A 15,102-nucleotide genomic window follows, 5' to 3' on the forward strand; every position below is an offset into this window, starting at 1 on the left:
TAAATCACATGCTTAATTATAACCATTTAGCTTTCTTAATGACTGCCAGAAGCCCTAGGAAAGTGTCAAACCCAAGAGGCAACAGTAAGTTGTAAGAAGGGAGTCTTTGGAGAAGGAAAGGCAAAGCTTTGGGTCAAATGCTTCCTGCAAGTGCACTGAGGCTCTGAGCCCTGTAGCTCACAGGAGACAACAACCTACAGAAACCGAGAGAATCCACAGCCAAATAATCTCAGTCCGTCGACATCCTCATGTACCCGCCTTGTATATAGACTATCGTCATGCCTCAACAATACCATACTTAATTACATAGAATTTACACTGCACTAGGCTTTCTTAATCTTGAGATGACTTTAAAGTAGAAGGTGGCCATTTTCAGGCCACATGGGAACACTGTGCTGAACTGATGGGGGGCTTTGAGGTGGAACAAATCCCACCCATAGTATTGAGCAGAGGCTATTTAGGATCTGTGATAGCGAATAGCAAACTTATGCCAAGCAGGTCCCTGCCGCTCTCCAGGAAAGTTTCTCTTCTAGAGCACACTTTTTCAGTTAATCGTCCCACTTCTACTTTGCCCCATCATAATCTCATCATTACTTGTAGGCAGTGATGATGGCTCTCCGAAGAGGCTAGCGCCTGGAGCAGAGCAGTGATCACTGGCCCTGGGGGCTCCCAGACTAACAGACTAACACATGGAGTAAGTCATCTAGTTTTCTTCCTTTAGAAACAAAACTGGAGTGGGGTGTTCACTTAGGCAGCTTTCTCCTGCGGTCAAGATGCTAAGTTAGCGGGATGTACCTTTAACCCCAGCTCCTAGGTGCCAAAGGCAGGCAGATCTCTAAGTTTGAGGCCAGTCTGGTCTATATCGCACATTCCGGGAGAGCCAGAGCTACATAGTCTCCAAAAAGAAAAAATAAAAATAATAAAATAAAAAGGGAAAGACATTAAATTGTGGACTCACGTGAAGATATTTTCTATTAACATCCCTGAAGGTAAGTGCTAAGGAATTCTCTCTTCTACGGCTCACTATGGTAGCTCACTCTTAGTGCCATAAGACTGATAGATTCCTACGATTTTCTTCTTAAAGGAAAAGGACTTTCTTTAGTCTCCATTTTCCTTATAATAAGTCTGTTCATAATGTAAAGACATATCCTTATTTTCTAAAATAAAATATACCAAATCCTCTAGTATTTATTTACTCATAGGATCGACCTTCTAGGCTATCTTTCTCCAAATCTTGTGCTTGTGTTTTTTTTTTAATTATTATTTTTAATTATTATCTCATTTCCTATTACATTTTTTCAAATGTAGAGATTGGGAGGAGAGGCAATAAATATTTATTAAAAGCCCATAGCTGTCAGGTAAAATACAAGAAGCAAAACATGTACCGTATATGACTTTCCAGCATGCTGGCTGGGTAGATAAAAGGTCCAGGCTTTACCATACAGCCGCCTTTGTCTCCTCTAGAAGGGAGGCAGTGTAAAGGAGCCACAGCAGACAAGGTAAAAAATGCTCTCTGCTCAGCGCTACAATCCCTCTTTACGATTTTAAAGATCCGTCAACATCACAAAGTTAGTTTTGATCAAGTCATACCAATACCATTTATTCTCTGATCCTGCAGAGCTTGTCTGGATCTGGTGAGGACCCCTTTGAGACAAAGGATGGGTGTTTAGGTGTTTAGAAGCCGCGAACCAGACCTGGGGCCGAATCAAACCACTCTGGTTCTCACCTTGCACCCTTTGCATCCACTTCGATGCTCCAGAGAGAGGACTCTGAAGCAGACAGGGGAAGGCAACCAATGCTCTGTAGCTTCTCTACATGGATCATTTGTGTCACTACCTGAGACAACCAGACCCGTCTTGCTTAGGGTTTTCACCTCCATTAGGATGACTCTTAGGTTGTGTGAGGAAAGTGCTAGAATGGATGAATAAAGGCAGGATATTCTCCACCTGTTTTACTGGATGTAGGATTCTATCAGCACCAGGGAGGAACTGCAAGAGATCCCCAGGTTAATGCATGCTGTTACTACAAAGTCACGTGAACACAAGCTGCCAAGCCTGCTTTCACACTCTAGCCCTTGCTGTGATTCTCAGGTGGTGACAGCGTGGATCATGGCCCTTGCATCCTCAGTGCTTCCTTGGAGTTGTTGGGTGGATCAAGGCCTGCCTTCCAAGGCCAGGCTCCTGCCTACCTTCCAACCTGTCTCCTGCTTCACCCCTTCCTGGCCCTCCAACTCTTCTTGCCCTACCTTGCCTTTAAAGTTCTGCATTGGCTGATCTTTTGGCTCAGAATGCTGTACCTACATGAGGTCATACTCTATCTTCTCTCAGATCTGTTGGGGAAGGGCTATATTATTTCTCATATGAGAGTAGGCCTGCAACTCTCAACACAGCCTGTGGCCTTCTACTCTACCACAGCCTCAGACCGTCAGGATGAGGCAGTGGGTGAGGCTGGGCAGGGCTGGGATCCGAATGCATTTGGTTTGGGTCCAGAAGGCTCACGGTTCCTGAGGGTTTGAGGAATGAGCACCTGGCCTAGGCGACAGACTGGGGGTTCAAAGTGCTGCGGTATGATTTCCTTCTAGTCACAGATAACACAGTTATTTGGGATCTAAAGTTCATTAGCTACATAGCTCAAAGGGATTGAAAAAATCGATTATTCATTGTTTCCATCGGGATAATTAATGAAGAAAGTTTTTCACTCATGAATTGGAAACCACCTGAATTTTACTGCTATTACATTTTTACTACTTCTTTAAAAATAAACCCTTGACCTAAACTTATTTAACTTGTGATCAAGAGGCCTTATTTCCCTTTCTTCCTCAAAAGCAGTAAGTAGACAAGTTTCAACAGATCATTTAGGCTGACTCTTCCTCAATGATCTGTGCTTTCCCGGCAGCCCCTGAACAAGGAAGTGTGTGATAGAAGCTCTGATAAACACAGTTGTTCAGAAAATCATTTGTAAGGTTCAGAGGTCGAAGGTGGTTAAGATCCACTTGCCGTCGCAGGACAGGCAGAGAGAATCATAATTTGGAGAACAACGAAGGCAAGATAAAGGTAATGAAAAGTAGGGCTGGCGAGATGGCTCAATGGTTTCAGAGGACCAAAGTTGAATTCCCAGCATGCACATGACAGCTTACAACCATCTGTAACTCCAGTTCCAGGGAACTGGATGCCCTCTCCTGACCTGGGAACCAGTCATGCATGTGGTGCACATACATAGCTGCAGGCAAAACACATTGGATAAAATAAGTAAATCTAAAAAAACCCTTTTAATTCATGAAAATTAAAAATAATTCATGTTTAACATGTACATCTTCACATGTACTCTTGCTCTACTCATTCAAAATTCCGCCTGGTCAGGCTGTTAAGCACTCACCTAAACATGCCCATATTTCCCACCAGTTGACAACACCAAGATCTTTCCATAGGCCAAATAACCTGTGGGGTCACAGCAAGCAGGCCTGTGCTATCTTACGCTTCTCCATCCACACACACTGTTCTTGCGTAACAGACACAGTCTTCCTTGAGTGGCACTCCACTGTTTGTGTGGTTAACACAGAAACCACTCTGAGCCCACGCCTGGCTCTGTGAACCTTTGAACACTCACTGCGTTTATAGAACACTGTTGTCTTTTTAAATTTACACTGACGTTTCTTTCTGCTGTATTCATCACACTTTCCAAAACACGAAAATGCTCGTTTCATTTTCAACACTGACTACGCAAGAAAAACTAAGTCTGCTCTAAGGCTTCAAGCCATCCCTTTATTAGCAACAGTTGCGTGATGCTCAGGGGGAATTCTGAAACCAAGGGCCCCAAGTTGGAGGTCAGGCACATCTGTTTCACTTTGCAGTTTATTTTCTTGTTTTATTTCTTTGGCTATGAATTCACAACTATCTTATAACTGAAGACTAAAGAAAAAACATATGTTGGTAAATCTGATTTCTCCCATTATTTTCGTTCAAGGGAAGTTGCCTCCCTCAGCCTTCTGCCAATGAGGAATGAATGGACTTGGCAAAAAAGTTTATTTAAGTTGGCTTTGTTAAGCCAACAAAATACAGAAATCAAGTAAGGGACAGGCAGAAAAATCTGTGCCTTTGAAGTCAATAAAAATCCATCTCCTTAATCCTTTTTTTATTCCAAGCAGAGGTGATTTTTCTCAACTGGCTCACTGAGAACCTTGATTTAGCTAATCTATCTTGCTTAGTTATCTTTCTACTCCAAACCCTGGCTAAAGAAGCATCTTTCCCCTTGACAACCACCATCCTTTAAACTGAAGAATGGTGCATCTTGTTATAAACATTCTCCAGCTAATCCTAGTAGAGGTGTAAAGAGCAGGCTTTTTTAATCACCACCCCCATTTTAGAAGGACAAAAGCAGCAGAAGCTAGACAGCAGACAAATATAAATGGCAGAAAGATGGCTCCAACCTTGCAAAGTGACTCGCTCCTATGTCTCCACTGTGCCTTCTGTCACAGTGTTCACCAGCCCTCAGGGAGGAAATGACAATACTCCAAGTCTACACCCAACCCGTCTGCTAAAGGGCTAAGAATCACATAGGAATACAGTGAAAGCATGTTCATGTCCAACAATTTCACTGCTTGGAAGAAAATTCATTATCTTCATAACATCGAGATACTCACTCAGTGTTGGGTGTTTGAAGATAAGTTTTGGTTGAATGGACTATGAGGAAGAACTTCACTTACCTAAGCTGAAGAGCACTAGGAACTTCAGACACACAAACTCTCGCTGATCAATCTGTAATGAGCGGAGCCTCACCACCAGTTCCTGGGCGTGACTCATGAGGTTGCTGAGCGTGGCTCCAGCTTGCGAGGCTATGGAGGAGTAGTCCAGCTGAAACACAGAATCACAGCGCTGACAGCCAACAGAACCAGCAGTATAGAGCCCCTGGAGCTTACTAAGAATTGTGGGTTGCAGTAGATTTCTACCACAGAAGACACAGGCCAGTGTGATGGAGGCAATTCCTCCATTGAGATCCCCTTCTTACAGGTGCCTCAGGTTGACAATAACCTGCCAGTGCTAACTGGGAAGAGCTGTGCTCTTGAAAGCAGTTAGAGACACCTCCTGTAAGAGGTATCACAATTATTCTGATAAAAATCCGTGATGATGACCTTCACGGCGACTAGTTCTTCTTGCCTACAATCTCCAAGTACCTACACCTGCAGTGAAAATCTTTTCACGCACGGTAACTAGTTTTAATTCTGAAGTATAAGTTGAAAGAAAAATACGCTGCCCGCAAAAATGAGCCACATAATAATTCTACATGTACCCAACAACATAAACCAACACGAGGAAAATAATGGTTGAGATGCATCTTAACTGGCATTGTGAGATATCTTAATGTAAACATGGTTCAAGACCACTCGCTTGCAGATGGTTTATGCATCTTTTGAGTCTCTTTTAAAATAAGAGACTCACTAGGTAGTGAAAGCTGGCCTCAAGCTCATTGTGTCCCTTGCTTCAGCCTTCCCGGTGTCACTACACTCCGTTCTACAACGACTTAGTAGCTCTGCCCCTCCTTAGAGGCTGACGTGAGGCTGTTAGTTTGAGATGATTACATTAGAGCCTATGGAATTGATTTCCACCTTTCCCCCCACCCCTTGACACATGTCCTAATTTTTATGCAGAATAAATTTTTGGTTTGGAAAATGAACCCCAGAAGTCTTATGTCCGTTTTCACTTTGTAAAACGCACTGAGAGGCACCTGTCTTTGTTATTCGTGGGGACATGAGACATTTGATTTATAATAACAAGTTAAGCTGTTAGGGTGTCTGCCCATGTCAGTGCTGGCTTTGCTTCTACGTTCTCGGCCTGGGAAGTCACACTTGGTACCTGGCACTCCCAGCCTTGCTTTTCTGGAGAATTCTCAGGCAACCAGACGCTCTTTTAGGTGCATTTAATTTTTGCAGGAGCAGCAAATTTGTCTGGGAGGCAAGTCCTCATCTGCCACTCAGCCAGAGCAGACTGTATTAAATTTTTATATTTATTGACATTTCATTACCATAATTGACTGCACTTGCTTCGCTAGGAGAAGGCACCGGGCCGCCTCCTTCGAATGAGAACTAGTCCCTTGAGTAGAATTTGCAATTAAAAACAAGGCAGAATGGATTTTTTTTTTTATTGTGTAAATATGATGAGTTGAATTTTCAGCTCTAACTAGAGAATACTGGGTGTAAAGAAACCTTTTTCAAGAGTGGGAAAATTGTGAGTCAGTGGAAAGATGAGCTCCCCCCCCCCAAAGGTGTCAGTCAGCTTACGGAGAGTCAGCTACGCATGAAAAAAGCCACCACTGACGTGCCATCCGGCGAAGCTCCTGCTTCAAGCCCTGTGCCACCTCTGCTCTGCACCCGCCCTTGGGCTGGCACCTGCCCATGCTATTTAATTGTCAAGCACTCTAGGAGCACGTTCAGATTCTGAGAATGTTCGGAATGGTCAGTCTGCAGGCAGCTTGAACCCTGGGGTGGGAGATAAACGAGGGAACACTGCAGTGCACAGCAGGGACTCATCAGGCTGGCACAGTGACATGCGGCCATCATTTTGCCACTTTTCTTAAAGGAGCTTTCTATATCAAGGAAGCTCTTGCTTCAAAGGCTGGGCGTGATAGCACAGACACTTGTAACCCCACCACTCACACCCTAGGAGTGGAAAGGGTTAACTTGGCTTACAGGTGGCAGTCCACTCTGGGAGGAAGCCAGGGCAGAGACTGTGGAGGGACGCTGCAGCTGGCTCGCTCAGAGTGCTTATACAGGTAGCACCACCTGGTGGGGTGGCTCCGCCCACAGTGGGCGGGGCTCTTCTGCATCAGTTAGTAATCAAGGAAATGCCCTCACAGACTCAGCCATGGGTCAATCAATTTCTCAATTGCTGGGTCCCTTTCTTCAGAGGTGTGTCTAGTTTGTGTCAAACTAACCTGCACAACTGGGGAAGCAGAGACAGGAGGATTGCTTGGGGTCTGCCTGAACTGTACAGTAAGCCTGAGGCAGAAGAACAGTAGTAGTTCAAGGCCAGCATTGGCCACTTAGCAAAACTGAGACCGGTCTGCGGGACATGAGACTTGGGCTCAAAAGAACAGAAACAAAACAACTTGACACACGGAATGCTCTCAGATCTGAAACTGTCTCAGAGCCAACACAACACTGAAAGTGACAAGTTCTGTGTTACATGGGCTCACTGAAAAGTACTACACAAAATTCTCTCTGGGCTATGTATATAAAGTGCATATGAAACATAAATGAATTGTATATTTCAAATTGGTCTATCATATATATGTATATGTATATATTCAGCATTTAATAGAAATTGTACAGGGGCAAATGGGCTAGGTAGGTGAATGACAGCAGGAAGGCCCAATGACACAACAATGAAACTGGGGACAAGACAGACATGGGTTAAATACTGACGCTTACAAAGACTGTTGAGATAGTGGGACACCATCTTCACCCCTTTAAATAAGGCAGTTAAGCTAGAAGAGGTGCCTCTCACAGTTCTAAGTCAAGCTTAAAGCTAACTGAAGACGCTGTGGTTGTCGCTTAACACAGCCGTGCACTGCAGTAAAAGTCATTGACTCAGCCCTGATCCAGAGGCCATATTAAAGTGAAATACCAAGGCCTGGTCTTAGTTACGTTTACTATTAAGATGAGGCTAATTAAATTAGGTGTGTGTGCGTGAACATCCAACAGGCCTAAATAGCAGAGTTTCTACTTGAACGCATAACACACTAGACTAAAGGAATCTCAGTTGCTTCCCAGGATATTTAGTTAGTGGAGACCTTCAGTAAGATAGACCTCAAGACATCAATTGGCATCTCAACACCTTTATAGCCGTACATTTATTTACATGCTAATTTGAAAGCTCAAACATGCTTATTAAACGGGGGGCTCTGGCAACATTTCTTCCAAGGATAATTTATCAAATTGCGAAGCTCTGAAGCAGAGAGGATGATTCATTTCTGATTAATCACAGACCTGCAACTTCCTTATATTTTATTGCAAATATAATTATATTTTCATTGTTGGATGCCGAGTTTGTGCTCATTTCAGGAGCAGCTGGCCTTGTCTTTTATGTACTTAGTAAAATTAATTGATTGCTCTCTTACATGTAATCTTTACACCATTAAATTCAGGGGAGAGTCTGAAGAGATGCTCTAAGCCAGTGTCCCCTTTGGGTAAATTTCATTCATCACAAAGATACAAAGATAATTTAAGCTAAATTGCTTTTAGTTCTAATGTCCAAAATTTTGATGACTTGGTTATTGTTAAGATTTTTGTCATTTTAATACGGTGTACAATAATAGAAGGTTAACAGTACATCTTTCCCTTAGGACGATGTCACGGTGGCTGATAATTTAGGTACAACATGCAAATATTGGAATCTAACCTCGTGTCACAGTGCTCTGTTATTTGACACATGCACAGGTGTATGTGCATAGATATATATGCATGGCTTTAAGAAATACTGGATAAAAAAAGAAACTGCTATAAATATAAACTACCAGCTAGATAAATTGCTTTGACACACTGAATATTAGTGAAAACCAGCCTTTCCTTTTTGCCCCAGAGTTATTTAATCTGCACTTTTGTCAGTGCTGGATGAAAATGCACTCTTAGTTGGACATGGTGGTGCACACTTTTAAACCTAGCACTCAGTGGGCAGAGGCAGGTGGACCTCTGTGGATTCCAGACCAGCTTGGTCTACTATACAGCAAGCACCAAACCAGCCAGGGTGTGTGACCCTGTGTGTAAAAAAAAGAAAGAAAGAAAACAGAAAATATAAGTTTAACCTGGGGACACCGTTACCCCCCCCCCTTTTGGGGTAACTTTGTCTTCCTCCTGTTCCTCCTTCCTTCCCAGTTTCCCTTCATTGTGATGCTGTGGACTGTGCCCAGGGCCTCACACATTGTTAGGCAAACACTGCCCACCAAGTTGCATCCACAGACCACGCCTCATTTTAAAAACTCAATGTGGCCTTTGCTTCCGCCTTTGCTGCCAACACTTTCACTGGTTCACTATGGCACTTCACATGTAGTGTGGGAAGGCAAGAACACTGGGCCCCAGAGCAGCTGGGCCTTGCAGCCCTCAGTTGGCCTTAAGGCTGCCACAGAAGCGTGTATGGCCACCGCACACATGTTTCAGGGGAAAAGGAAATCGCTGTCTAGGGTTCTCTTTATGTCAAGACCTTGGCCTTGGTATGTGTCTTAGCAGCTTGGGGAGGAGAGGGCTGGCTTTGGCTTCCATGTCCTGACCACACTTCCTCTTCTGGTTCCTACAGCCCGACTGTGCTGTGGAGCCTGCCTGCAGCACTGCGCAGCGCAGAGCACATCGAAGGACAGTTGCTGCCACTATCAAGCAGAAGGAGGAAGGGCCTCTCTTATCGCCATTCGCTGCAGGGCCGTGTCTAGTAACTCTCCTTTCACATCTTTGATTGCCCTCCACTTATCACTCAGCCAGAAGTACCTTTTACCCAAATGAAAAAGCATCTCCTTCACGTATTAATGAAGCCTGAGGGGAGTTCTGCATGCTTAGTTTCTTTCTGAGGACATCAGCATGACTTTGACACAATTCATCATGGAAACATCTTGGTGTGAAAGTTCACACTTTAGTCAATCTATAGGACATAGGTGACTATGTGTCAGTGTCAGCCTTGTTGAGAGACTTACTTTTGGTTCCAGTATTACACAACTCTTTCCTGTCATTTCCATTGCCATTTTCTCATTTGGGTACCAAAATGGTCCCCACAAACAGGCTAGGAAACATGCTCAAGATCATGTGGCTTGTAAATTCTAAGAATGGTATACAGGCTATTCTGACATACACAGATATACACATAGACACATATATGTGTGTGTACTCTTACCATTTCCAAGCCAAAGTCAAGAAGTTTGTATTAACAGTCAAATTGCAACCTAGCTGGGTGTGTTGACACATGCTTGAAATCTGAGTACTAAGGAGCTTGAAACAGGGGGATTGTGAGTTTAAGGCCAGCCTGGGCTACAGTCAACTCTTTCTCAAAAATCCATCTACCCCTATAGAAAATACACATACCTTTATACCTAAAGCTGTCCCCATAATGAGGAAGAAAGTTATTTTAATATACTTGTTTTCTCTAAAGTAGTGCTTGACTCTTAGACTCAATATATCCTTCCCGTTTTCATCGTTGCAGGAGCTGTCTCCTTAATGTTGGTATACATCAAATTAATTATTATTGTTCTAGTCCTCCCACTTCTGATATCAGGAGAGTATTTATCATTCTAAGAAGAAAGTACTTGTCTCCCTGGGCTACTGGATTAGAAAGTGGACAATAAAGGAGATTGGTGGCTGGAAAGTCATTTTGTTTGCCCAGACCCATGAGAGGAAGCTGGATAATTGATGGAGTGTGGATGAAACTAGGAAAGTGGTGAGGGATATTGCTTTTCACCTGGCTCTTAGCTAAGTTGTTTTCCTCAAGTTTTAGGCTAGAGATACAAGGGATCTCACTACATACAGTCACCTACTACTTTCCACATGGCCACCATTCTTAATGTACAGCAGGTGCTAGAAGCACATACATATCAACTGGATTTCAAGTATCCTTTCAAGGCATGGAAATAGAGCTCAATGGTAGACCATGTGTGAGGCTCTAGGTTCTATTCCCCCAGTACACACTCACCCTCCCTAATTTTCTCATGCAGTTGGAAAGCTCATGAGCTCTGGAAGTCTTCCTGTGTGGTTTTTTTCTCTGTAGCCTCAGGAGCCTGAGATGGGGAGCAAGGGAGTAATGCTTCTCTTGCTTGTTCCATGACAGAAGATAAAAGCCTTCTCCCACAGTTCCATAAATGAGACTGCTTAGTTATGAGAGTCATCATCAGGCTGTCCACATGGGGGAAGCTGGGAACATCTGTACTGCAGGAAAGGTGTGAGGAAAAGGCTAGGGAGTTCCCTCCTTCCATTCTCATGCACCGTCCAGAGTGGCAGCAACTGACAACAGGAATAACACCATTTATTCTGTGACTGCACTTGCTTTTAAAAACCAGAGACAAGAGGTGTACTTTCTCTGCTTTTCAAACAGTAATTACTATTACTCTAGGCCAGTACGCAAGGCAAAATAAACTAGGAAAAATGAATATTTCTAAAGAGCTGGGGTGAAATGGCACAATCCCATTTCATTTAAGGAAATGAGATTCAATTAATTCATGAGCTGTGTCTTTTCCTTCTAATGCAGCCTCTAGCTGGTCAACGGTGGGGATGCTCAGATATGCCCTGTTCGATCAGACTCAAAAATGGGGATGTGCCTGCCAAAGATTTGGGTCATAGAATGAAAACAGCAAATAAAATTTGGAAGCACAGGAAGACTTTCTCATCTAGAAATTCTTTTTCTCTCCCTGAAAGCAAGGACCAGATAGTGATGGAGACGGTAGAATTGATCCAGTCGGCAAAAGCTCTGAAATGGTACTTGCTTTTAATTTGATTGGGAAATGTGATTTATTAATAATACAGCAAATAGTGTGGAGACAGCCTTTCATTTTCAAATATGCGCTGCTGTGGTTTCACAGCACATAAACGTTTATGGCTGGACGTAAAAGATCACAGTGCCTGCGCGCCAGAGTCACCCTGGCTGAACGGGGTGGTGGTGCCCTGAATAGATGTGACCGAGGGATAAAGAACTCTCAGGGCAGCATTGTATTACCAATCACTCCACTCTTTGTAGGGAAGAAGAGTACAAAAGCAGAAGAATTTGTACCCACCCTAAGGAGTTGGGATTAAGCCTGCTGTATGTCCTCTTTCCCAACATGTCTACAGTGCAGGGTCTGCTTTCCCATGTGCTGTTCAAATGCCACCTTCTCAGGAAGCCCATCAAATGCCGTCATCCCTACGTCCCACTGACACACATACTCAGGAATATGTGCTCACTCCTCTTCTGGCTGGGCCCAGTTTATTATTCCTTTGCTCCAATATACCACAGCTTGGTGAATTAGGTTATTATTGTCAACCTCATGCTTCAACATTAAGTTCCCAAAAGACAGGAAGTATTTCCTGTTTTACTTTCTGATATATACTAGTGCCTCTTAATAGTGACCAGCACATAGCAGGGAACCCAGTGAATATTTGTAGATGTGACAATTATCATTTTGGAAGCAAGTCCAGCTTCAGGGAAATTTTTCTGTTTTCTTTGTAAATAACTGACTGGCTCTTGAAAACTGGAACTCCTATCCCTTCTCCTGTGTTTGCCTCTGTGCCAGCTATTCCACTGACAGCATTCCAAAACAGTAAAGATTCTGGGGCTGCTTGGCGGGCGCAACAGTGGCGAGGACACACCTAACATACGAGAGACCCGAGTTTTGTCTGCACGATCATCACTACCATTACCATCCACTCCACAGTTCATAAAAGAACTCAGATGGCTGGCTAACATACAAATACGGCCTGTTCCTGCAGAAGCTGAAGGGGGAAAACCCACCAGTCCTAACTGCTGACTTCGATTTATCTGTTGTTCTGACCCTTGTACAAGACTCCCCGCCCTGTAGACTGGCGGCAAGAAAGCTCTCATTCCAGTCAGAGCAGGAACTGAGGAGCCCACAGTCATCATTTCTCAATTAGAGGCAGCCAGTCTCTGCCTCTCAAAGCACAAGAGTGCTTCTGACCTAGTAAAATTCCCGCCACTCGGAACGTGCTTAATAACGAGTTTTTTTTTTTTTCTTTTGTTTTGGCCTGGATACTCACTTGTTGCCCAGTAACCAGGAAGATGGACCCTTCCTTCCCATGGACCACTTGCCGGTAAATGTGATCGAGGATCAACAGCTCACTCCAGCAGTTCTGAAGCAGCTTCATTTGGTCATCAACCTGCAATGGAAAAACAAAAGTGTGTGTTGTTTGCTGCCGTTTTGGTTTTGCATAATTTTCCAAAGAGGACCAATAGGCAAGGAGGGCCCCATCAATGAGCACTCAGACACAGATGCTCAGCCTCTGTATTGCTGCTTCTGGAAAAGCCTATTCTCATTCAGACAGATACTTCAGGATGTAAACTAAGTATCCATAATCAGCGAGCTGTTGGGGAAAGGCACTCCATCAGATTGTCCTGGTGAGCATTGCAGGAGCTGTGGAAGTTTGGTTGTTAGAGCTACAGGTGCCTGGATGGTTCTTGACAGACCCTGGTAGAATGATCCCAAATGACCCATGCTCACACATGTAATGGTTAATATATATCTTAGCAACCTGCCAAACAGAGAGAAACTAGCAGGGCAGCCCGAGGGATTTCTGGAGGTAAAGGAACAGTAGCCATATTGATCTCTAGTGTTAATTACAATTCTTGTTGGCACTTTTTTGTGGGGGAGGGGAGTGTTAAGACGAGGTTTTGCCTGCTTCTTTCTGCCTCTGCCTCCCTGAGTTCAGGGATTATATGCGTGTGCCACCTCACCTGGCTTTGCAGTTTTGTTTTGTTTTGTCGTCCCTCCCCCCCCTTTTTTTTTTTCAAGACAGGGTTTCTCTATGTAGCCTGGGCTGTCCTGGAACTTGGTTTGTAGACAAGGCTGGCCTCAGACTCAGAGATCTGCCTGCTACTGCCTCCCAAGTGCTGGGATTACAGGCCTGAACCACCACCACCGCCTGGCTGGCTTTACATTCTCAATGGTGTCTCTCAAGAGGAAGATGACCAAGGCTACTCCTGACTGTGACTCTATCACTTAGAATACCAGGACTAGCCTTGACTACATAGCACATATGAGGCCAGCCAGGGCTACAGGAGACCCTGCCTCAAAAACATATACATACATGCATACATACAGCCTTGGCTGTCCTGGACTCACTTTGTAGACCAGGCTGGCCTGGAACTCACAGAGATCTACCTGCCTCTACCTCCTGAAGGCTGGGATTACAGGCATGAGCCACCATACCTGGCTTTTATATGTATATATAATTTAATGTTTTATTTTTATCTCATGTGCATTGGTGTTTGGCCTGTATGCACGTCTGTATGAGGGTGTCAGATTCCCTGGGACTGGAGTTACAAACAGTTGTGAGCTGCCATGTGGGTGCTGGGAACTGAACCCAGGTAGAAGAGCAGCCAGTACTCTCAACCATCTCTCCAGCCTAAGTGGGTTTTCTTTTGTTTGTTTGTTCGTTTTTATGATTCTGCTACAAATTCTCTAAATGCCAATTTCCTTTTGTGTCAAGAGTAGTCAGGATTACTGTGAAGATGAAAATGAACGTGCTGTGTCATAGAGGACTTCATACGCGCCCCATCTCACCCTCTGTCATTATTCAATGACAGAGACGCAGTTCTTTCACTATCTACGCTCTAAATGTGGAGGGAATCAATCTGCCATCTCAGGTGTTTTTGACAGTCCATTTCTTCTACTGTAACGTGTACCAACCAAAACCCTGGTGTACCCAAATGTGGGGTCCTCATGCCACTCATGTGCAGAAGCAACACTGGCTGGTCTGTCGGGGCATGCTTTAAGGGCTGGGATTACACATGTCTTAGAGTGTCTATTGCTGTGGTAAAACACAACAAGGAAAGGCAACTCAGGGGGAAGAGCTGCTTTTAGAGTACACTTTCACAACCTCGTCCATTGCTGAGGAACTCAGACAGGACAGGAACTTAGAGGCAGGAGCTGATGCAGAGTCCATGGAGGATGCTGCCTACTGGCTTGCTCCCAAGGGGTCGCCTGGCCTGCTTTCTTATAGAACCCAGCACCATCAGCCCAAGGGTAGTACCACCCACAGTGGGCTGGGCCCTCCCCCACCAAACACTAATTAGGAAAATGCCCTAGACTGTAAGGGCCTAGAGCTTTGCTTACAGGAATGGGGTCACTTTCTCAGTTGACACAATAACTACCCAGAGCAAAGCCTTTATGTATTAGTTTAGCTTTGGCTCACAGAACATGCTTTTAAAGTTGGCAGAATTGGTACCGTCCTGCTCAATTTTCAGATGGTATGGTGAGGTCAAGGATGTATTTCTTGCTCCTTCCCCAAATCCAGGTTGTCTCCCAATTGTGCTGAGAGGTATGAAAATTTTCTAAATAAAATTAATTTAGCTCACACTAATAAAGTATGTGGTTAGTTTTTGTCTGTTTTGAGACAAGGTCTTAATATGTGGCTTGGCTGCCTCCTAA

At 44.1% G+C, this 15,102-nt stretch overlaps 1 protein-coding gene across 6 annotated transcripts in view; it reads right to left on the reverse strand.

Moving 5' to 3' along the window:
• Nr5a2 (nuclear receptor subfamily 5 group A member 2) overlaps positions 1-15,102 on the reverse strand; it is a 123,258-nt gene that overhangs the window by 40,591 nt on the left and 67,565 nt on the right. For all 6 annotated transcript variants that reach the window (XM_021634388.2, XM_021634389.2, XM_060364378.1 and 3 more), the window contains 2 exons: positions 12,713-12,832; positions 4,703-4,850 (listed from right to left, as the gene is read on the reverse strand). In XM_021634388.2, the coding sequence (XP_021490063.1) occupies positions 4,703-4,850; positions 12,713-12,832 (268 nt within the window). The remainder of the gene's footprint in view (positions 1-4,702; positions 4,851-12,712; positions 12,833-15,102) is intronic.

Source organism: Meriones unguiculatus, chromosome 11, assembly GCF_030254825.1.
Source record: "Meriones unguiculatus strain TT.TT164.6M chromosome 11, Bangor_MerUng_6.1, whole genome shotgun sequence".
NCBI classification, from domain to species: Eukaryota; Metazoa; Chordata; class Mammalia; order Rodentia; family Muridae; genus Meriones; species Meriones unguiculatus.